Here is a 24960-nt window from a genome sequence, read left to right on the forward strand (position 1 = left end):
TAACAGTAAACTGTTAATTACTTCAGCTTTACCTTGATTAAATTTGTATGGTTAAACCTGCTTAATGCCCAAACCAAATGTTGAAAAGAAAGTGGATGAGATGACATGCAGAGAAATAAAAGCTAGGTGCTAATATGTAGAAGGAGATTGTAGATTTGACAAAGACTTTGACTCAAATATTTGATATTATTAAATGAATTCTGATAAACAGCTATTAAGGTTAACACACAAAGAACACCAGGATAGATGGCTGAAAATATCTCTTTTTGTCTATGCTATCACTATTATTTTACCACTATTATTATTATTATTTTTAACAGTACTGTCACTCTTTGAAGAGCTGTTTTTGGAATGTGCCTCAGCCTAAAATCTTTCAAGTTGTTTTTGATGCATTTGACTTTACTGACATGCTGTGCTAACTGACTCTAGTTCTTTGTAAAATTCACATCGCTTGGAAAAAGAGCTCTCTTGAAGAACCTCCTCTTTATATACTATTAAAAAAAATCTGGGATTTGTTATATGGTTTGTTATATATATAATTTTTGTTCATTTTGCAAATCTTAATTATTTTGAACAGCCCAATTGTAAAGTTAGCATTGGCAACCTAAACTAAATGTCACTGTTCATTGAAAATTGCAGCGTAGTTTACATATTTTGTATTGAAAGCTTACAATGAACTTTCTATGGCACTGTCTGATGAATCTGAGAAGAGTGTTAAATGTTCCCACAATGCAGCTGTTAGCTTTCAAAGGGATCATTCAGCTTATTTTAAAACATTAAGCTTATGTTGCTATGGAAATTCTGGTTTCAAAGTATTGCTGTTACATATTTATATCAGTTGGCTTGCTGACTGGCTGAAGGATTTGTAGATGATAAGTCTTTCAAAGGTGATGTGAAAAATATGTTGCTTGAGCCAAGCACCATGTAAGGCGGGAAAAAAATTGCTAGGACTCTGCTTCAAGGTGCCTCAATCTTTCTCTGTGGAGCACAGGGACCTGTATGCTGCCACGAATAGCGTGGCCACACTGTGGACTTTCCTAACAACATTTCAGCCTTCCTTTTGTTAACAGTGCACTAAAGCCCAGCATATACATCTATACTTGGAAGTACTTAGTAACTTGCACGCAGGCCTGTTGCAGAACTCGGAAAGGTCCGTATTCATGGCAGTTAAACATATCGAGAGCTGATTTTGCAGGGTTTCAGGCTAGGTATTTCATGCGTACTTTGTTTTATGTGAATTAATCTTTTCACTGTTAACAAATACTGGGATCTTTTGGAGTTTGGGTTTTATTTATTTATTTATAAGTATTTTTAAGTAGCTTGTTTTACTGTTAGACCACCTGAGAATTTCAATTTTGTAAAAGTTGCGAAGAAGGCCTGCAGCATCCCTCCTTCTGAATTTGTGCCTGAAAGCGTGGAAAGTAAGGACATTTACTTGCAGGGATGAAATCATAGGAAAAATTTAATGACTCTGGATGGGAATGGAATAGAAAGGGTATGAACCTGGCTGAACTCCCATTCCTTGAGTAGCACATGTTGATAGCCCATAGGCAATACACTACCAGAGCAGTTCCATCTAGGGTGTCTGTGTGTCAAGAGAGATTTTCTTTGGCCTGTCGTTCCTTACTTAATGGTGTTGCTGGAATGCATGTGCCTAAGGCATCGGGGGGGGGGGCAGCCAGAGCAAAGGAATTTTCATAAGAAATTTAACATTAAAATGGCGTTTAAAAAATCTTCCCTTGATGATGATGTGCAATTGCTAGTTCTAGGGCTTGGGGGAGGTGGAGTTGGGCAGGAAAAAACTTCCAGACTCTCCTGGGACGCTTATAAAGAGGGATGAGGATGCTGGTAAAAATGAAGCAATTGTAATGTAAGCAATAGTAGAATTGAGGCAATACTTGCATCGTTTAACTTGCCTTGATAGAAAGGAAAAGCTGGAGTTTTAAACTTAGAGGTTTTTTTTTTTAATGAGAATATACAAAAAGCCAATTTATGAAGTCATTGATCTCAAATGCTCAGTTAGCTATTATAACTTCTGGACATATGCCTTCTGTGTTCACCTAATGCACTTATGGTCTACCATCCAGGTCCTGCTGTTATACTTCTATTTACAGGATGCTTCTGAGGAGCTTTCTGGATGAGAAGTGGTAGTGTATATCTTATTAAATTGCAGTATTCACGATAAGTGACTCAGCATGAAGTTTTCAACAATGTGCTTTTGATGGCATCCCTAACTTCCCTATAAAGTTGATATTATATACAGAATGATCATATATTTTTTATCATAATCACTTGAAAAGTGTCTAATTGTGGGTATGTTGTGGCTAGACAAGTTAATAGCTTTGAAAGAGGGACGTAGTTGTTTATCTGAATTACTGCTGATGCATTGTAGCAGTTTCATCTTTGGTTGCACCGATGCCTAAATGCAGTTTTACTTCCAGCTTTAGCACTGGTCCTCTTACATGATAAAGCAGTACCACAGTTCTGATAACCCAGCTGAGCTGTGGGGTCTGTGGAGTGCTCCACGCAGCTTTATTAGTACTGACAGGGGAAGATCAGCTAATTTATTTTGGAAAATAAGCAAATGTGGATGCCAGAAGAATCTTACCCCTGTAGAGGTAAAAGGTGCAGTGTGAAAGTTCAGTAGACATTTTCTGTAATGTTCTTGCCTTTCATCTTTTGTGTGTGTATTTAATCCTACGTTTGTCATAGTTTCATTTTTAGTGTTGCTTAGCTAATGTTATGAATATGGTTTCCTGTGTATTGGCACCAGCAGTCAGAGTTGTTTTGGTGACAAGATTGGTTGGAAAGTTCAGTTTGGTTCATGGTACTTTCAGATAGTTTGTATGCCATAGTGTTAAAAAAGTAAATTTAATGTAAAAGTATTTTTTGAGTATGTAAAACTTTAAAAGTGAATTTGTATTCACATATACAACAGAGGGGTGTGTATCAGACACTGTGTAAGGACAGTACAATGCTTCCATGGTGAATTCTTCTTCCATTTCTAAGGCTGAATTTTGAAGTGACAATGGAATTGATTTTTTTTTTTTTTTTGAGATGTTCCAGCAAAAGATAGACAAAGGCTTCTCAACCATTTTTGCTATATGGGCCTTGTGAGAAACTGCTTTGTCAGTTCAGTTAAGTGAATTGTTTTGCTTATCTACAATTATAAAGCATTTTCCCTCCATACATAACATGTCAGTAGCAATTACAATATCTTCTTTTCTGAAGCAGTAGTTTTAGAAAAACATTTTTTGTCTCTTTAGTTTAAAAAAAAAAAATCCTTTTGCTCTTTAATCTCTGCTCTGTCATCCTAGTCTTTTCCCTTTCCTCTCTCTCTCCCATGTTCTTTCTTTCCATTTGATCTTCCTTTTTAAGTGCTCTTTTTTGGACTTCTTGTTTCTGTCTTGCCAGATACTTCTTCAGTGTAAATTATGGTTAATTATACTAAGCCAAGGATTTCTATTGATATGAAACTAGTTTTGGCAGCAAAATTGGCTCAACTGAGTTTATTGTATTGGGAAATAGTAGTAAAAGACACAACTTGTAGCAGGATCAGTAAAACATTTGGTGTTTGTTTCTGTTAGAAATATGAGGAGTCACCATGTTAGCTTATTCTTTTTGCTGCATATGCAAACCTTCAGTTTTATATAAAAAGTTTAGAGTCTTCCAGTTGTGCAGTTATTCAACTTCTGCAGATCATCAGTTTGTTTATATTTATGTCCAATTTGCACAAGTATTGAAATATATTTTAAGGACATGTCAAACTACAGTGTCTGGAGACACTAAATTCACAGAAATAAATTTTAGAATAGCGCCTGATTCAGCTGTATGTGATGTTACAGGCTTAACACAAAGCAGGATCTGAAGTGCTCATTCTGTTCTAGCATTCAGACTGCAAAATCTGAACTTCCAACCCTTGAGAGAGGAGATAGTCAGTGATCCAAATTTAATCTTTGTGTTATACAAGTTCTGCTGTAAGCAGTGTTGGACATGAAAGAATGTAGCTTTTGTATTATTATTATCCCCAAATCTTTGTTTCTCTAGTTATTCTGGTCTTCTGATGTGACACCTCTTAATAGTGACCCTTAGTTCAGGCTTGTTTCCATGTGTTCTCTCTTCATGTGCTCCACAGATCACCAAACAAGGCCACCTGGTATTCTGCTGAGCATATAGCATGACTGTGTTAATTTAATGAATTATGTAATAATTCTGAACTAGGGGACTGGCTATCCTACAGGTGAAGCCATAGCGCTCTGGTAGTAGGGAAAGCGTTTTTCTACCCTAAACTTCACAGGGAGATAAAAATTAAGTAATGAATTTTGATAAATTTTGTTGAAACATTCTCTGTTCTAATATTTTGATAGTGTTTTGGGTATGTGATATAAATAAGCCTAAACTTATTGAATTATTTCTGGAGTATAAGGGTATTGGTTTAATTATTTTTTAAGCTTAAAACCTAGTTAGTTTACCCTTTCATGAAGTATAAAACTTATCTACACACCATAGTAGGGTATAAAGATTTTATGACACAGTTATGATTGCTTCACAAGTAACAGAACTAGGTGAACTAGGTGAGTTAGGGAAATTATTCCAATATAATGCTGAACAACTATCCTCTTTGCATGACGTGTTTTAGCTATTTTGTGTGCTATATTAAAAAAAAGCTTATGTTATTACCTGTTTAGTTGTTTTTCCCTACAGTTGATATCTTTATCCTGGTCCAATGCCATGTATATAGATTTCATAGAAAAACACAGAGTTCTTTAAACCTTCTTTCCTTAATTAAAAATGTGATTGCTTCCAATTTCTTATTATGATGCTTTATATTACTTCTCTGCAGCGTTTCAACATAGCATAGTTATAGAAGTTGTCTTTTTCTACGGAAGTTGTAAAGTTTTCATTTGCATTGTGGAGCATTAGCAGACTTGAGAGTTATGTCACTTAAATAGAGAAGCTGTCACTGGCCGGGATTAAATGTTGCCTCTCCTCATGTCTTGAGTAGGGTTAAATGTTATGGTTGGAAGCAATTTTTGGTGATGGAAGGCTATTTATCATCAGATGCCCTTTAAAATTATTTTTAACCACTGAAGTAGTTATTTTGAATTTTAGAAAGCATTCTCGGGAGGTGAGTTAGCGGGGAGAGGTGAAATGAGGTGAATAAGGCGTTCATGATACAGTGTGGTGGCTATTCAATATATATTAGAGAGATCACTCATTTTTCAAGGATAAGCAAATGTTCCTCATTCTTAATTATAGGTAAATGTAATGAGAATATCTTGAATGTATTGCTTAGCTCAACTGTGTTTATGTGGATAAAATGCAAACTATTACATTTGTATATAAACAATTCACTACATGAAGTAAAAAGTGGGTTGATCTTCCATGCAGTATCTGTAAAACATGGCTTTATATGGCTGAAGAGTGCTGAAACAGTGATTCAGCGTATAAATCTATGTGGGATTTCATTAAATATTCAGTGAACAGCATCTTATTTTCGAACCTGCTTAGAAATGTTGAATAATACTTGTTGATTAAAAAAACAAAAGCATTTAGCAATAAATTATTAAAGATTTAAGAAGTGATGGCCTGTTAGAGGTTAAGTTTACTGGTATTTTAAGTGAATACTCCGAATGAACTGGAGCTCAGAGGCAGCACATTGCCATCTATGGGCCATAGGAAGAAAGTGTTTGACATGTATGAGGAGCAGTATCTTTTTTCCTGATATCTTTAGAGTTTTGAAAACAAAAGCAAGGAGGAAAGTTCGTATAAGGTACAATAAAGGCTGTTTACATTCTAATTTCTGTATGTAATAATGGGAAATTTTATTTGGCTTATCTCTAAGGGCCTCTTTTCTTTCTATGACACAAAGTTCATTTCCCATTTTGGTGCCGGTTATTCCTGTGAGATGTTTGAATTACATTAGCATATCTTTTTCTGAATCATACCCTTCTGTTATGTTCATCTGCTGAGAAATGATCAGAATTTACTGTCTTGTAACGCCTCAACAACACTGTTGTACTGATGGAGCCGTTTGTCCTCTGCAGCCATCGTGTCTTATTTGGGCATCAGAAAATTGTTCTTTAGTAATACTGACGGAAGTCTATATTTGATAATAGTTTCTTTTTCAACAAAAGCGCTTTTTTTGACATAATTCTTTTTGATATAGTAAAAAGTGCGCTTAGACATTAGCTGTTAGAAACTCAAGATGAGGCTTTGGGAGGGACTTTCCTTGTTAAGTTCTTTCTTTATAGTAAATCACATTGAAACTAAGAGCCACACACATGAGCAGTTCTGCATTGATATGAATTTCTATAGAATCACTCAGGTGCAGCAAGTTGCTCATGCTAATAATTATTTTCAGTTAGAAGTGAGTGCTGGCGTGCCAAAAGGGGACGGGCGTAAGTGTGACTGACGGATGAAGTGTAAACTCTGTGTTTGCATAATGGTGTTTTTGCAGGCAGCACAAAAATGCAGATGGATTTACTCAACAGGGTAATTTTCCCAAGAGAAGGATTTCCTCACTGGAATGGTCTTGATGATAGTTGCTATTGGCAGTTACTGTGTAATGTGTGAACTTGCTGTGCAGGGAGGATCTGCACTGCTGTCTCATTCTGAAAGAAAATCAAATACGAAGGCCCAAAGACTTTACAGTTTATCATAGTTCGTATATACAATATTTAGACATCTTCTGGAGGAATGAGAATATATGATTATAAATACATTATTGATTCAATGTTTCTGGTTTTCATTCTTTATATCTGAGTTATAAAGTTTACTCAGTATGTGAAACTCGATCTCTATTCAGATTTAGTGGTCATGGGCCGCCTTGAGAGAGATGGTTATAGAAACTTCCCGTTACTTATTTTTCTCCTTAGCTTCTTTCCAAAAAAAGTGCATTTTAGCTTCTCCTAAGAATCAGCTTAGTGCTACAACAATCTCTTGTGTCTGCCTGCCTCTTGCAGGCTTAGCCTCTAGATCAATAGATTTTCATCAGATTCTGATAAAACTTGAGTTTTTACTAGATAAATTACAAAGAGTAAAACGATTGTTTTAGTGGTTTAAATGGATGAGTCTAGGAATTCAATAAACTGTTTAAAACAATGTATATCTGTATCAGTTTTATAATCATTACTAAAGCTATATCTTTTTAGGAAGTATTTATAAATATGCCCTTAACATAAAGTTTTACCAGAGTTACTTATTTGAACAGAGTATTTTTTTTTCCTGTTGATCTTTCTTTGTGTTTCTTGCAGTTAAATCCTTTTTAACGTATTTGTAGCCATGGAAATATCTGATATATTGTAACTTGACTGCAGAATAAAAAAAGGCCTGTACTCTGTTGCAGGCTTTTTTTTTTCTTTTTTTTTCTTTTTAATGAAGCTTGCAGCTAATTGGAATGAAAATAAAAGCCTCAATTGTGTTTTTTGAAGTCGCTTGTAATATTAAAGTGTTTAACATTGTTTCGTAAGTAATTTGCATTTTTAAGTATTTTGAAAAAAACACTGTTTGTTTGCAGTGTGAAGATCTCTGGTTGGTTTTCTTTGGAAAGAAGAGTTAGGCCTCATCACTATTTGTATGTGTATACCAAAAGGGAAGAAATTGGCCTTACAACTTCATTATAATAGCACAGGCATTTTCATTGATGGAAAGGGAGTATACCATGTTGTCACATGCTACCAAAAACCAAACAAATCACAATGTGAATTTCCAAAAGCATTACATTTATTCTGTTTATATTTCAGTGAAGTTTTGATTTGGACTTCTCACTTTCAATTTTTTTTTTTTTCTGTATAATGTGGGAATGGCTGCTTTAGTTATGACAACAGCTATGCTAGAGTTCCCTAATTTGATCATAGGAATTCTCAGTGCGAAATTAATTTTGTAAAGTAGGGTTGAAAAGAGATACTCTAGGTTCCCATAGTGCTGTTTGTGGTCTGCTTTATTTTGCTGGGCTTTGATTTAGTTGGACAGGTCAGAGAGTTATGTGGTGCAACATGTTTGCCGGAGGAAAACAATTTGGGGACAGATGAAGATTCAGCAGGAGATACTGAAAGAAAGTAGAATTAGCTCTGTGTCAAAGAGCAGGAAAGGTTTGGTATCTGTCTCTTCAGTATTTTAAAAATTCTCCTACCTGCTGTTTTATAGGTTATAAAGGCTGCTGCTGAAATTTGTCATTTTATGGGTGGCTAGTAAATCAAATCTGTTTCTAAATTTCAGTTGGTTTTATTATAAACATCAAAATTCTTCTATTTTTCACCAGAGAAATTAGAAATCAGTAGAACAGTAAATATTTCCCAAGACGCTTGCCTACCAGTGCGTAAGCTTAGGTGGATCGTGCACGTAATACAATTTCTGTGACGGCTGGCTCACTGAGCGGCCGTCTGTTCGAGGTCAGAGCGGCGACAGTCTGCGCTCTGGATGAGCACCGTTCCTAAACCCCTTCTCCTCTCTAAGGTGTCGGAGCCCAGTCAGCATGACTGGGATGACACTGGGCAGCATCCTCTTTAGGACCCTTTGGTCTCTTCTTGTAGCAGCAATTAAAAAATGCTCACAGTTACCTGCCTTGCTTTGCCCGTTCAGGGGCTGGGTTTGGGTTTTTTTGTTTTGTTTTGTTTTTTCCCTGTTTAAACTGCTTTGTCAACTTGTAAATGTTATGTTGGGTTTCTCCCTATTCATCAGTTTATAGTAATTTTTAGTGAGACATGCAATATAAAAATGGTTTTGCTGTTTGTGGGTGTTTTTTTTTAGCTGAGACACGGGGGAGATTCCCAAGGTTTGGCTATTCAGGGAAAAGGTCTCTGTTTCACAGCAAGAGAGAGTAAACTTTTTAAAGCAAAATTTCTTTAGAAAGTATAAAACACATAGTTTTGTCTTGCTTGTAAGTATTTGGCAGTGTTCAGAAGCTAGGCTGTTCCTCTTCCCATAGAAATGGGATTTCTACTTAATGTCTAGTATTTTAAAGAATTACCATGCATCAGAGAGTACTGTAGCTGTTTTCTATATTCTGTGTAACCACATATGAATGAGACTAATGTTTTGGCACTTAGTAAAGTTAAGCTGTAAATATTCTTTCTTTTTCTAATAGGTTGCTTCAGTGATTAATACTGTTATGGTGGAAATTCTTAAAATTGGAGGGCCGGTTCAATAGCTTTTTTTAATTCTTTTTTTTTTTCTGTTGGAAAAAACTGTATTATGCATTCAAACTGATGCAGTCATACTGATGCTACAGTGGATGTTCCCATAACCTCTTGGGGTTCATTTTCAAAAAAAGATTCATACCTTTCTGTGAACATTAGTCATATTGTTTCACTGTTATTTTTATTGTATCACTTAAGCATGGTACGAGTTTGTTATATAATTGAATTGAAGTGCTTGAAATAAAGCATTCTGTGTCCTGTCTCCCCCCTCCCCACCTGAATTAGGAGTTGATATCGAGGCAGCTCGAAAAGAAGAAGAACGGATAATGCTTAGAGATGCAAGACAGTGGCTCAACAGCGGCCATATAAATGATGTCAGGCATGCAAAATCTGGTGGTACAGCACTTCATGTAGCTGCTGCTAAGGGCTATACAGAAGTCTTAAAGTAAGTATGGCTTAAATGGAGATTTTTCCTCTTTGATTGTCTTGTTGATGTAATGCTGCTTGGAGTTGATAGGATTAGGCACTTCTCGCTTTTGGAGATTGTATCTTGGAAAATTACAATTTCTAGAACTATCTTTTCCTCAAAGCTTCAATTTATGTTATCAAGCACTCTTAAATCACGAGGCTGTTAAGTCATTCAAAATGTGAAGACAGTGTGCGTAGTGAGTTTGAATACTTATTTAAAAGAAGAAAGATAATAGCAAAAAACATTCCTTGTTTCTAAAGCTAACTGTATAAACAAACTTGATGCCTTTTTGTAATGGCAATTGGCATTTTGGAAGAAGCATATTTTCAAGACAAAATGTTTATTTATATGTAAAGCAGAGTCTGTGATCCAGACTAAAGTTTTTCAGACCTGAAAGAATAGAGAATTTCATTTTGCTTTTTTGAGATAGTTGTAGAAACTCTTGACTCTTGAAATCTGTCCTGGAAAGCTTCAGACTTTTGGTGTCCCCTAACTGACACATAACTGTCAATAATACAATACTACAAATATTGTATAATGTAACAGAGGTTAAATTTGTTTTTTTATTCAAAGCTGTGCTTTTAGTGGAATTTCATCACATTTAAAAATAATTTGGACCAGTGTGTTAGAACAGAAACATAGATGTCTTATTTTGAAGCCGTATAATAGCTTGAAAATATATAGATAAAAGCATGCCATACTTTTTCAGAGGACAAAAAAAGAAAAAAGATTTCAGGCAGTAGATGTGACTCCATCTTTAGTAGATACTCACTAGGAAAATTGTTCTTTTCCAGATCTTGTTAATCACTCTCATAATGGAAAACCAATGATGCATTTGCATTTGGCAGCCCTAATTCAGTAATAAGAGTTTGATAAAATGTGAATCCATAATGCAAAAAGTTGCTGAGGTATTTGAATGACTATTTCAAAGTGATTTAGGCATCTCCAGGGCTGCATATTCTTCTCATACTCATTTAATGGTTGCTAGAATTGTTTGTTATCTGTAACTTTCTGGAATTAGAGTCCAGGAAAATCTTAGATTTTACCTTGCCAACTGCATTAATAATGTATTCATTTAACTTTGTTACTATGGCTGTTTCAAAAAAGTAAAATTATGTAACTTGAAAAGATAGTATTCTCATTACCAGAGTTTACTTTGGAGTAAGGCATACTTAATATTACTTTTTTTTTACTCTGATTGTAAATGTATTTTACTGCTTTGGCAGTACTAGGATCAGTTATGTACTCTAAGATGGATGAAAATGAGAAATGTTCACTGTGTAAGTATTGCTACCCTTCAGATCAGCAGAGCCTTGTAATGCTTTGTGTACACATACAAATTGATTGACAGAGCTTTTAAAATCATTATAACATATAATTTACTGTATGGGAGTTCTGTTTCAAAACAAAACTGATGCATCAGCATGATAAAGAGAAGTAATTCTGTTGGGAGGAAAAAAAAGTTGACTCACTGGAGGATATTACTATAAAAACAGTAGCTCCGAAAAGCAGAATTTTTAAAGAATACTTCATGGTCATGTGATTTTTTTTAATAATTATGGGGTGCGTTTCTGAGAGGTGAATACCTAGCCTGACAAACAGTTTTGTGTAAATAGTATGTCTTGCCACTTTGCCACTAACATCAGAGCCATACTTCTAACTAATCTTTCTGGGGATTGGGGTTCACTGTGCCTAGTACCTGAATACAAAGTCGAGTGCTGAATGCAGGCTGAAAAGCAGATCTTCTGTTGGAGAAGCTCTGCTCCCTCTCAGAGGACAACTGATGCATGCAAACACTGGTTTGCTACAGCATCAAATGTTAGTGACAGGAGATGCCATGAGTTTAAGCAACTACTGTTAGAGTAGAAGTAGGTTTTAATAATTTGCTGGGTAATAGCTGGTGTATCTAACAATTTTTGACATTTTACAGCTTTCCTTTCTTTAAAAAGGCTTTTCTCTGTTACTGCATGTATAGATAAAATTATCTATCTATAAAGAATGGACTTTGAATGAAGAGATGAACAAGGAAGATTTTTCTTGAATATTTCTTAAGAGTAAATATGCCTATTGAACAATGAAAAGGCAAATATTTCTGGAAGCAAATAGAATTAATAAATTGACAATAGCCCAACTAAATTATCCTATTTCACTTGATGAGAAAGGAGGAGAGTATTACTGTAGAACAATTTTGTGATTTTTATGACAGTTTAACTATTCCTGTCAGCAGTGTCAAGATTTAATTCTTTGAATTTCTTTAGGCTTTTAATACAGGCTCGCTACGATGTAAATATTAAAGATTACGATGGCTGGACACCACTTCATGCTGCTGCTCATTGGGGTAAAGAAGAAGCATGTCGCATTTTAGTGGAAAACCTTTGTGATATGGAGGCTGTCAACAAAGTGGTAGGATTTTTATGTAATCCTTGTCAAGATACAAAGTTCTGGTCTCTAAAGTGACTTTAGAAGCCAGGGTAAGAAAAGTGATGATAAAGTGCTGTTTACTGTACATGGAGCTTTCTATAATGCATGTTTTGTCGAAGCAGCATGTTTGTGTTCAAAACTAATTTCTCTGACTTTCTAATTTAATTTCTGGGCCCACTTTACATTCAGTTCTACACTGAATGGTCCATGTGATCTAATCTTTGACAGTGAAATTCAAGATAGAATAGTTTTATTGATATTTCAGAGATGCACATTACCAATCTAGAATTGCTTATACATACATACACCTGCATGTATATAGAGTTATGTAACAGAAGGGAGGAACAAAGATCAACTGAAATTTCTCACTTCCTGCATATGTTAATTTTTTTTTTTTTTTGACTTATACTTCAGGCAGATTTGTTTGAACTACATACTGGCTTTCCATTTCTTTGCTGAGGTCAGTGCTGGTGCCTTTGGCCAGTGTTGCACATTAGCTTTTGCTGTTAACTCCTAAAAATCAACTTGCTGGTTTGGGTGCACTTTAGGAAACACTTCAGGCATTTCTGGACTCACTGGACATAGCTGGAATGCTTCCTAAACTATTTCCTCAACTTTTACATAAAGGCCTATGCAGTTTGCTGGCTTTGCAAGATTTTGCTCCCCACAGATATAAATATTTTAATGATTTTGAGATGGTGGAGTTCAGGATCCTGCAAGGAGGAAGCAGGGCAATAAGTAGGATCACAACCCTGGACTTCAGGAGAGCAAACTTTGGCCTCTTCAGGGACCTGCTTGGAGGAATCCCATGGGTTAGGGCCCTAGAAGGAAGGGGAGTCCAAGAGAGCTGGTTAATATTCAAGGATCACTTCCTCCAGGCTCAAGAGCGGTGCATCCCCTATGAGTAGGAGGTCGAGCAAAGGGGGCAGGAGACCTGCATGGATGAGCAAGGAGCTCCTGGCCAAACTCAAGCAGAAGAAGGAAGTATACAGAAAGTGGAAAGGGGGAGAGGCCACTTGGGAGGAATATAGGAACGTTGTCAGAGTATGTGGGGATGTGATGAGGAAGGCTAAGGCCCGTTTGGAATTAAATCTGGCAAGGGATGTCAAGGACAGCAAGAAGGGCTTCTTCAAATACATCAGTAGCAAAAGGAAGACTAGGGAAAATGTGGGCCCTTTGCTGAATGGGGTGGGTGCCCTGGTGACAAAGGATACAGAGAAGGCAGAGTTACTGAATGCCTTCTTTGCTTCAGTCTTTACTGCTCAGGCCAGCCCTCAGGAACCCCAGATCCTGGAGGCAAGAGAGAAAGTCTGGAGAAAGGAAGACTTTCCCTTGGTGGAGGAAGATCGGGTTAGAGATCATTTAAGCAAACTTGACACCCACAAATCCATGGGCCCTGATGGGATGCACCCACGAGTGCTGAGGGAGCTGGCGGACATTATTGCTAGGCCACTCTCCATCATCTTTGAAAGGTCCTGGAGAACAGGAGAGGTGCCTGAGGACTGGAAGAAAGCCAATGTCAGCCCAGTCTTCAAAAAGGGCAAGAAGAAGGACCCAGGGAACTACAGGCCAGTCAGCCTCACCTGCATCCCTGGAAAGGTGATGGAACAGCTCATCCTGGAGGCTATCTCCAAGCATGTGGAGGAAAAGAAGGTGATCAGGAGTAGTCAGCATGGCTTCACCAAGGGGAAATCATGCTTAACCAATCTGATAGCCTTCTATGATGGAATGACTGGCTGGGTAGATGAGGGGAGAGCAGTGGATGTTGTCTACCTAGACTTCAGCAAGGCTTTTGACACTGTCTCCCATAACATCCTCATAGACAAGCTCAGGAAGTGTGGGTTAGGTGAGTAGACAGTGAGGTGGATTGAGAACTGGCTGAATGGCAGAGCTCAGAGGGTTGTGATCAGCGGTGCAGAGTCTAGTTGGAGGCCTGTAGCTAGCGGTGTCCCCCAGGGGTCAGTCCTGGGTCCAGTCTTGTTCAACTTCTTCATCAATGACCTGGATGAAGGGACAGAGTGCACCCTCAGCAAGTTTGCTGACGATACAAAACTGGGAGGAGTGGCGGATACACCAGAGGGCTGTGCTGCCATTCAGAGAGACCTGGACAGGCTGGAGAGGTGGGCGGAGAGGAACCTCCTGAAGTTCAACAAAGGCAAGTGCAGGGTCCTGCACCTGGGGAGGACTAACCCCCTGCACCAGTACAGGTTGGGGGTTGACCTGCTGGAAAGCAGCTCTGCGGAGAAGGACCTGGGAGTGCTGGTGGACACCAAGTTAAGCATGAGGCAGCAATGTGCCCTTGTGGCCAAGAAGGCCAATGGTATCCTGGGCTGCATCAGGAAGAGTGTTGCCAGCAGGTCGAGGGAGGTGATCCTCCCCCTCTACTCAGCCCTGGTGAGGCCACATCTAGAGTACTGCGTCCAGTTCTGGGCTCCCCAGTACAAGAGGGATGTGGCACTACTGGAGCAAGTCCAGCGAAGGGCTACTAAGATGATTAGGGGACTGGAGCATCTCTCTTATGAGGAAAGGCTGAGAGAGCTGGGCCTGTTTAGCCTGGAGAAGAGAAGGCTGAGAGGAGATCTTATCAATGCGTACAAATATCTTCAGGGAGGGTGTCAAGAGGATGGGGACAGGCTCTTTTCAGTGGTGCCCAGCAACAGGACATGAAGCAACGGGCACAAAATGAAACACAGGCAGTTCCATCTGAACCTGATGAAAAACTTTTTCGCTGTGAGGGTGTCAGAGCACTGGAACAGGTTGCCCAGAGAGGTTGTGGAGTCTCCTTCCTTGGAGATATTCAAAAGCTGTCTGGACACAATCCTTTGAAACATGCTGTAGGTGTCCCTGCTTGAGCAGGGGGGTTGGACTAGATGATCTCCAGAGGTCCCTTCCAACCTCAACCATTCTGTGATTCACATTGGCATCGTGAGGAGCTGAAACCTTTCATTGAACTGTGTAAGTGCTGAAGCTCTCTTTTGTCTGTTTCCACCACATTTTACAGCTAGATTCTCATTTGCTTCCAGTTTCTGGCGATACTGTGTATGTAAATTTGCTGCACAACTTTTAAGGTGGATTCTTCATGGAACTTTTCATCAATGGTTTTTAAAGTGAATTAGGGACATATGCAGATACCAGCTCTTAATTAGATCATGAATTAGCAAGCAGTTCCTCCCTATATAAAGGGAAAAACTACTGCTGCTTTATATTTTTAGTCTTTGTTGAAGACTGGGCATCTTGCTTAGAAATTTAGGTTGCTTATAGTAAAATCAGTGACATCTGGAATTACATTTTAAATAGCTTCAATTCGGCTTCTGTGTAATACTCACAGAATGTCTTAATATCAGCTATAATTTGTGTCAGGTAATCAAAAGCTGGTGCAATCGCTTGAAGCCAGTTTCTCAAGTTATCCGCTAGACTTTTTACTGGAGTTGTGAAAATGTGGAGGAGGTATTCCAGAGAGCATTCTCAAAAAATATGTTCAACTCAAGTGGGATAAGAATAAGAATAAAGGAGGTACAGAGGGACAGATGAGCTGTTTCATCTGGTGTATGGGCTTGTCTGTGCAAGCTAGGAAAGTTCTGCCTGTTGTGTTGTTCGGTAAGCATATTTGCTTTTAGAGAGGATGAACATTGAAAACGCCACTGGATTTGTTTCCCGTTATAGGTGTTCAGCATCAGAGAGAACTAAGCCATTACTGTTTAGGTGCTTAGATTCGGGTATTAGCTGTTATGGATTGGGCTTAGATCTAACTTTCCAATTACAACAGGTTTTTTGCAAAGTTTTTTTTTGTGGTGAAGGTAGATTTAACTCAATAGTTCTTGGAAATAAACCCACTTAATAGATCCCTAAAATTAGAAAGCCAAATTAAAAACTATAGCCATAACGCAAGTATAAACTTGAGATGATTTTGTTGTTTATTTTCCAAGTTAGTACTGTGTTATGGTAAATGGAATAGTTCACATTTCAAAGAAGAGGTCAAGCTGTTTTGGATAATGCTTGTTGAATGGAGCGTGTGCTTCTGGTAGGTGACCAGAAATTTTTTGGTTGTGTAAACTAATGGTTTGAAAGTTCACCCTTCATAGCCAGTTAAGAAGCCCAAGCCTTCACAATGTAATTAGCAGTATATTTGTCTCTAGTTAACGTTTTGCTGAACTGAAACAAGCACTGAGACAAATATGGATGCCTTTCGTTATCTTAGAAAGCTGTTATGGCCGCTTTTAAATGACAGTTGTGTTAGTCTTTATTGCTGATTACTGTGCAAAAGTGTTTGCATGACTGATCTTGTCACGATCGTCACAACATTTCAATATGTTCATACAGTGTGTTGATACAGCTGCATTTATACCAACAGATCTAGGGCTCTGCCTAGATTCCAACCTCACTGTATTTAGATACAAAATTCCGAATACGGAACATGATATTGTGATATCAAAATTAGGCTTTTTTTGAAAGGGAACTGTTGAAGCCTTTAGCAATTCAGAGAGTAAGACAGAATCTCAGGTCTTGGGAGCGTTCAGTCTGGGCAGGAATTGCAGTGACTGTATGGATGTAAGATAAGGAAAGCTGAAAAAATTCCAGCTGACAGCATTACTCTGTTTATCACATTATGAACTGTTTGTTTATTCAAATACGTATCTCAGAAATCACATTCTTCAGGTGGACAACAAAGAATGATTGTATTAGATCTTTTCTAAAATGGAATGTAAAATTTAAATATAGTTTTACTGTAAAAATGTGAAAGCAGGACTATATTTAAATTTTGTATAATTTACTTAAATAATTGATAAATTGATTTGAATAATTGCTTTTTTAAAGTCATGCTATATATATGGTAGTCTAAGGTGGACAGAATATAGAATTGGTGAGTGTCCATCTAAACAGCTGCCATTGGAATAGTTGTTTGGAACAGACTAATATTGTGAAAATTATATAGCTTTTCTGTTCCTTGATTGTTTTTTCCTTAGAAGAAAACAAAAATTTTATCGAAGTCATGTTTTTATTTCTTAAAAAATATTTTACTTGTCAGGTATAGGTGTTTTCTGTTTCAATTACAAAAAAAAAGTGGGTGTGCAATACTGTTTTCAATCACTGACAGACTAACAGTTTGTAGTAAAGCTTGGCTTATACTTTCTAATTTCTCTGTATGATTGTGCTTCTTACCTGCCTCATCATGTGATAAGGCAACATAATCCATTATGTTTACATTCTGCTGTACAATATGATGTTTTACCTTTTCCCTTCCCCAGGGGCAGACAGCATTTGATGTGGCAGATGAAGATATTCTAGGATATTTAGAAGAATTACAAAAGAAGCAGAATCTGGTAGGCCTTTTGCGTGTACATATAAAATACACACTTTATTATAATATGATTGTGGTACATAATTAGTTCAAATTACTTTAAACAATAAAGAATGACTTGAGGCTTCAATTCAGGTAATGCCGTTGTCATCTTAACAATTCTTTCATGCCCTTATTTGGTCAATTATGTGCACCGAAAAGCTTTGGAAGAAGAAAGGTGCTGTTTCACTTGCCTCCTCCAGCAAGCACTTTATGATCTGAAGCATCAACAATGAGCAACTTATTTGCACTAAGTAGTTTCTGAGATTTTAAGAGTCTTGAACTTAGATACTTTCTAAGTTTATATGCATTCTAGTATTTGAAAAAGTTGAAGAGTTCCCTCCATTAATATTTTGTTACATCTGTACCATTTATACCATTCTATCTATTTAACTTCATCGTTCTCTGTATTTTGAAGCTTCATAGTGAAAAACGGGAAAAGAAATCTCCCCTGATTGAATCTACAGCCATGGATAATAATCAGATGCAAAAAACATTCAAAAAGTAAGTAAACTGTTACAAATGATAAGCTCTTAATGAAAAACATTTCACAAGCTGTCACAAAGTCCTACTTAACTGGCTTTAGTAAATTTTTCAGGATTCAGTAAGGATTTTTTTTCTTGAAATTTCAGTAAAGAAACCTTGATTATGGAGCAAGAAAAGAATGCATCTAGTATAGAGTCTCTGGAGCAAGAAAAAGCAGATGAGGAGGAAGAGGGAAAGAAGGATGAATCCAGCTGTTCTAGTGAAGAAGATGATGATGATGACTCAGAATCTGAAGCAGAGACAGGTACATTATTTGAAGCATTGACTTTCTTTAAGGTTTTGCTTTGTAATTTTACTGTATTAATATTATATGATACAGAGTTAAGTACCTTAAGTTTAACTTGGACTTTTTCTGCTTATCAGTAAACTTCCAATCATTTTAAAGCAAGTTTATATACGTCCAAAATAAAGTCATAACATATACATCTTTGTTATGCCTTTATGTCTTTATTGGTGGCTATTGAGGTTAAAGCTGTTAACCTACTTGTTTGATCAGCTATTTAACAATTGATAATTTGAATGAAATAGTTGGAATGCTATAAGCCTTAAATAGCATGTCAAAAAGAACATGGAAGAGGTTAGAAGATCAGAAGCAAAACAGAAATAGTCTTCATAGTAGTGTTTGCTCACAGAACTGATGTAGAGACTGAAACAGCAGAAGACCAAATGTTGTCACTTGTTCCTGCCATCCTGAAGTAAACACCAATGGATATGGGAATCTTAACTCAGATATTCATAATCTTATGGTGTATATACTTAATTTCAGTACATTAATACTGAAAATTAACTTAGTTTTAAATTAAGGTGCTATTTTAATATTAGCTCAACAATTACTTCATGAGCAACTTCAGTTCAAGGGGAATGTTATATGGAAAGTTAGAGTTGTATGCAAAGAGATGCATTACACTAGACTTGTGAAAATAAGCAGAACACCATTGTTTGAATTTCTTTATGCAGCCTGAATTGGGCGAGACTTTAAATGTTTTGCATGTTTATGTATAGGACTCTGCAATGCTTAAAGGTATCTAAGTCCAAATTCTGTGTGGGGCGAAGTTAGGTGAGAAGGAATGAAGAAATGGACAGGGAAAATGTTTCTCTCTAGTTGAAGAGAATTGGAGTCAAACAGCTTAGCCATATGCTCTTTGTTCAGCAATATGGCTATCTAGATTTGCATGCCTTTCCTATAAGCCTTTCACTGAGTATAGAAAAGTATCTTTACCCTCAAAATTTAACGTTTTAGAAGAAACCAACATTTCAGTGCTAAACTGGAAAAAAAGTCCATCTGGCTTTGTACTTATTCGTTCACCTTAGTGTTCTTGTATCCCATATTTGCAGAGACTGAGGTTTGATAAACTCAGATCATTTGTGACATATAACACATAGTACTTGCTCAGTCACTGAGCTAACTATAATGTCTCCTGAACTTTATGACTCTGGTAACTGTTCTCTTCATTACCGGTAGACAGTTTGTGCCAGGAAAATTTGACTGTGACTCAAGAATTAATTTATGTAAACTTTGGTTTTTTTAATATCAACAGGGCTTTATCATACTTTATTTGGCAAGCTAGACTTTAAGCTTTTCCCTGTAGAGCTGCATCTTTGAGTGTTCTAAGCTTGTGTTTTCTCTCTTTTCCCATTATTCAGCTTAAGGTGGTTTTCTAGTGAAAAATCTTAAGATTATGAGGAGCATTTGGATTGTAAAATATTGTAACATTAGTCAATATTCTGAAGTATTGTAAACTGTGATTTCTGCTGGGTTGGGATATTTGAAATGTTCTCCTAAAATCTACATTTTGTTTTACTGATTATGTCAGAATACAACTTTAAATATATTCTCTCTGTAAGAGCAAGCAGGGAAATATGAATATGAAGCTAGCATATCCTAAAGGAGAGGAAAACAAGCTGAAAAATAAATCTTCCAACAGTTCAATTTTTTAAGCACATTTTATTTGATATAGTTCCATGTTTTTTGAAAGTTAGTCAATACTAGCTCAGTCTTATATACTACTATGTTCTTCCTGTCCTTGAAATAATTTCAGAATACAGTTGTGAAAAATCCATTTTTCCTGTTGTCCTCTCCCTTCCATGCTTTCACTCCTGTTATTTTTTCCCATATATTTTTAAAGCTGTATTTTGCAAATTTGTAATTTGCAAATTTCTAACAGCTCTGCCTGTATATTTACACACCTTTCTTAATTCAAATTGTCAGTCCACATTGCCCTGTTGAACTTAGTGTCACCATAACCCAGTTTATCATTATTCATTTTCCTTTGTGTTTAAAAGGAACTTTCCATTAAACACACACTTAGTCATGTAAGGTGATAATTTTTTCATATTGATATTTGTTTACTGCATAAGTAATTATTCAAAACATCTGTTCAGCTGTTTCTGTAACTATAAGCAAATGTGTAACAGCAATAGCATTAATTATGCAATTTCAAATCACAAATTGGTACTTTGCTGAATTTGAATGTTAGTTGTGAGAACGCTGTAGGAAAACATTGCATCCTTTCTAAACAAACTGCTCCTACATTATACAGGAAGTATGGAAATAACGACGTTTATAGTAAGGCCAGAAACAGTGGGGCTTGAATTCCCATCCTGCTCAATGCTGCACAGATAGGGTGTAGCAACCTACGCCGAAGAATGTACAGGTGAAACAGAAGTGAGGTGTAAGGATATGCTCAAACAAGTGCAGTGACAGCACTTGTTATATCTGAACCACAACTACTTCTGTATGTTCATATAGGAGGGGTTAAGGTACACAAGCAAGGACAGTGGGAGAAATGTGGGCAGGAAGGACAAAGGAGAAGCTTCAGTGTCCACCGACTCTTTCCAAGGTGGAGAAAGCAAGGGACCAAGAAGGGATGAAGCAAACAGCCAGTCAGAGCTCTGGTTGTTTCCCAGAGGCCGACAAGTCCCTGCTTTGGCCATGTCTGCTGGCCAGGGTCTCTGGCTGGATTATTCTCTGTGCAGTTAATTATTTCGTAGCACTCAACATGTATTGTTGTCCAAGAATAAATGTTTTACTTTGAATTAGCATCTTCTTTTGTTCAAATTAACTATTACTTGCCAACATACCTTCCACTGTTAATTTTTAAGGTCATTAGCTATCTACTAAGATATAAGTTGTCTAAAGAGATTGTGGAGTCTTTGGAGGCTTTAAAGACCTGATCAAAGTCCTGAGCAACCTGGTCTGTATTCAGTTTTGAGCCTGCTTTGAGCAGGAGATTAAACTGGGGATCTCCCAAGGTCACTTTCAACCTGAGTGATTCTGTGCTTCTATCTCTGGATCTCTGAGTGTTTAACACTTGCTGACTTACAAAAGAAAGCTATATGCATGAGCATTTTGGAAAAAAGCTGCTTCGTTTTTCCCATGTAACCACAATACAGATTGGGAGTGAGAGGGAAAATCCTGAAGCATAAATAATAAAATGCTGCTGGGAAAGTTGACTATCACATTTATTTAAGAGAAATCCAACTCTGTGTTGTACGAGTCAGGAAATTATAAATGAAAATCTTGACAATATTTTGCAGATAAGACCAAACCCTTGGCCGCTGTAACTAGTAATGCAAATACCACCAGTACACAATCAGCTTCTGTAGCTGTGACAGCACCTTCGGTAACCAGTGGTCAAGGGACACCTTCATCACCTATTAAAAAGGTAAAATAAAGTGTTTTTTATTTATGTAATTTTAGATTTCTGTTCCTCTGTGTAAGCATAAATTGTTTGATTCTAGTGTAAAAAGTGAATTGGGTTGTCCAGTGAGTTGATGAAAATAGTCAGATTCCTAAAATAGTGTTTTTTTCTGTAGAAACTGTGTTCAAATTTTGTAAATTTCATAACTTGAGTGAATAGTTTTGAATCTAAATGAGAATCTAAAATCTATAACTGTCACGTAGCTGAATAGAAAAGCATTTGTTTTTTGTATTTCTGAGCATTGAGCCTTAGAGTATTCTGAAGTGCTGGAAACATAGTCATCTTTGCCATTTTGCTTTTGTAAATGTCAATCAGTAAGAATTGCAAATTGACGCTCACACCCGTGCTGCTTTGCACTCTCAAGCAAGCTAACTTGTTGCTTATTATTGCATGCTTTTAGGGTCCTTTACATTCATTAGTGAGAGGTAAGGCAATGCATGTTGGAAATACAGCCATTGTCTTCTACATGCTGAGAATGTGTTCCTGAGAAGTGTGACAGTTAGAAATTCAATGGATAATGAAGCAGTTTTTTCCATAAGCATTAAAGTGATAGAGAAGAGTATTCTGGGTCTGATGACACTGATACCATTTAAACACACAGAGACTGTATATATATGATGTGGAGAGTGCAGGGGCAAGAACAGCATCCTCAGAACTGTCAGCTGGAGAAGATGCTGTCCTACCAGTGTAGGTCACGAGGCCTGAAGATTTCAGCCTCCTTCTCTGTGAGATTGAATGCCCAACCATTCTCTAGTTTTTCTACCCTTCATTCTTGATTGAACAGGTTGATTTTAATTTGTCTGAGGAAGATGGTGAGAATGAAAATGTAGCCCTTTAGAAAGAAGTGACAAGGTGGTTCTATCTGTAAGACTTACATTGGTCATTCGGTGTCACAGATGAAGTGGCCAAGATCTATCTATCTTTGTTAAGCTGAATTTGATCTGGTTCTGCAGCTTCATTTCTGTTCCCTTGTGAGTACCATTGTGTTGTGAATTCTGAAGTAACTGAGCTGAGTTGGAAAGAGCCCCAGCCACTCTTTGCTGCTCTCTCCTTTCAGCCCATTATGGCTGCATGTAGAAGGCAAGTGAAAGTAGAATTTATTCAAGTGAGGACTATGCATTCATTTTTTAGAACCATGATTCTTTTCCTGAATTTTGGCCAACATCATTTTCTACAATCAAATATATCAGTTATAGGGTTAATAAAGTTAAAAAGGTGATGATGAAGATTCAAACTCATTTGGAAGAAATTTGAGTCAAAAAATGGTGGAGAGATTGTCATAGCCCGCAAAGGACTTCTGGCTTTCTCTTTTCATAGAACTTGTGTCCAGTTTTTCGAGCAATATGTACTGATTGGAACTTTATTCTTAACATGGTACATATGTGGCTTCTTTCTTGTTGATAACGTATTGCTTGGTATTTGTTTTCTAATCACTTTTGGAATAGAGCAGAATATATCAAAGCTCATGTTTGTATAATAATCAAGGCTTTCTGCATGGATACAGTCTGCAGTGACCAAATATTGTTTGCTTAAGTCACCTTTTTGAAAGAATGCTTATGCAGAATTGCCTATAAAAGTCTGAAAAGCTATTCCTTGAACTTCCCAGAAATTGCATATTACATTTAATAATAATAACATACTTTAGGAGTGATGTTTTAAGGGAACCTAATGAACTTGTTATATTCAAATTTTATGTTTCTTTTAAGATTTATTTTAAGCAGCTTTATGACTAAATACATTAATAGGACTACTGTTTATCTTCAGTTTGAAAATAGCATTGCCTCTGTATGTAACAGAGCTAAAAGCATTCAGTGTTAGCACTGGTAGTTCAAAAATGTCTGAAAGATGCTTGCTGCATAAGATGTTGTGATTTACTGTTCTTACTCAGCAAGTGTGTAATTATGAGGCAGAGAGATGGGTTTAAAAAATAAAGTTAAGGGAAAAGAAAAAAACGAAAAACATTGTGGCAGTGCAGAGCACATTAAACAAAAACCCACATATATAAATATATTTATTTGTATGTCTGCTACAATAACTGCAGGCAAGGTAAAACTGAATTTTAAAAACAAACCTGAATTTTCCATAATTGTCTGAAGAATGATAATTTCCAAGAGAGAATATCAGGAAAGTTATGAGTAAAGTATAAGGGAAGTTAACTCTGAGCAGCTGTTGATCATTCGTATGGATGGTCTGGACTATGTTGTGTTTTGACCATCACTTTTTCCACTTTCTAAAGAAAATGAGTTTATCTAAAGCTAGATTCCTTAAAAAAAAAAATCTGTTGCAGAGTGACTGGCATTCTTGTTTTTCTGAAGATCATCTTAATCTTTTGAAAAACTTTTATGCACAAAAATTACTGTTCTAATGTCTCTCAGTGCCTACATTTGTGGTGCCCTTAAGGAAAGGGTGGCAGGCATGACTTAACTTTCAGGAGTCCTTAGAAGCATTCAGATAGTACTTAGGTGCAGAAATTGAAAGGGGTATCTGAAATAAGAAGTAGAAAGTTCTGTAGGTCCCAATCCTGATTTCAATATGGTTAGGACTTCATGGGAAAAACAGACAATTGGGGTGCATGATGTATTCAGTGCACAGCTTCAAAAATAAACCCAGCATGACCATATTGCTTGCAGAAGGCCTTTTCCAGCTTGACATGAAGTTAATCAGAATGAATTTTAATTTTGCATGCCAAAGGAAAGATATATATGCCTGGGGGAAAAGAATTGCAGTATATAGTAATGCATAGTCAGAAGGTGGTGTACAAGTCAAATATTTTAGAGTATGTAAACAAACTAGATAGTAAGCCAGTAGGGCTTTCTTTATTTTCCATTATAACTTTCTATACACATTATGATCAAAACTTAACCCTCTTCAGATGCTTCTAAGAAGTATGTGCAGGGGAGATGGAAACTGTGATAGACTGAAGCCATAGCAGAAGGAGAAGATACAAGGCTGAGGGAGATAGTATGTATTGTATTTAGCTCCCTGGGGTTTACTGGAGCTGTACTTTTACATGTACAGTAGAACCCAGTGATAATTCATCCTACAAAGTATGCTTTAATACACAATATGCAGGGAATGTATTTTAAATTGCCCAACTGCATCATGTTATGTGATGTACTACTGTCCTACAGGGTTAGGCCAACCTTTCTGATCCAAAGAAATGCTTTACAAAAATCTTCATGACTGAGATCCCCAAGATTCATCTTAAAAGAAAAAACATGTATTAAGGGGAGTTATGTTCATGGTTCACCAGCAAGAATGACTACTGTTTCCCTTCCCTGGTCCTTTGTGGCTGGGCATACAGGAAGATTTCAGGATGATCTTGTGATGTTAATCTAAACAGTT

At 36.8% G+C, this 24960-nt stretch overlaps 1 protein-coding gene across 3 annotated transcripts in view; it reads left to right on the forward strand.

Moving 5' to 3' along the window:
* Positions 1–24960, forward strand: part of PPP1R12A (protein phosphatase 1 regulatory subunit 12A) — a 128686-nt gene that overhangs the window by 65872 nt on the left and 37854 nt on the right. For all 3 annotated transcript variants that reach the window (XM_067312996.1, XM_067313002.1, XM_067313007.1), the window contains exons 4-9: positions 9426–9585; positions 11868–12012; positions 17277–17351; positions 17787–17872; positions 18001–18158; positions 21452–21579. In XM_067312996.1, the coding sequence (XP_067169097.1) occupies positions 9426–9585; positions 11868–12012; positions 17277–17351; positions 17787–17872; positions 18001–18158; positions 21452–21579 (752 nt within the window). The remainder of the gene's footprint in view (positions 1–9425; positions 9586–11867; positions 12013–17276; positions 17352–17786; positions 17873–18000; positions 18159–21451; positions 21580–24960) is intronic.

This window comes from Apteryx mantelli, chromosome 1, assembly GCF_036417845.1.
Source record: "Apteryx mantelli isolate bAptMan1 chromosome 1, bAptMan1.hap1, whole genome shotgun sequence".
Taxonomy (NCBI): Eukaryota; Metazoa; Chordata; class Aves; order Apterygiformes; family Apterygidae; genus Apteryx; species Apteryx mantelli.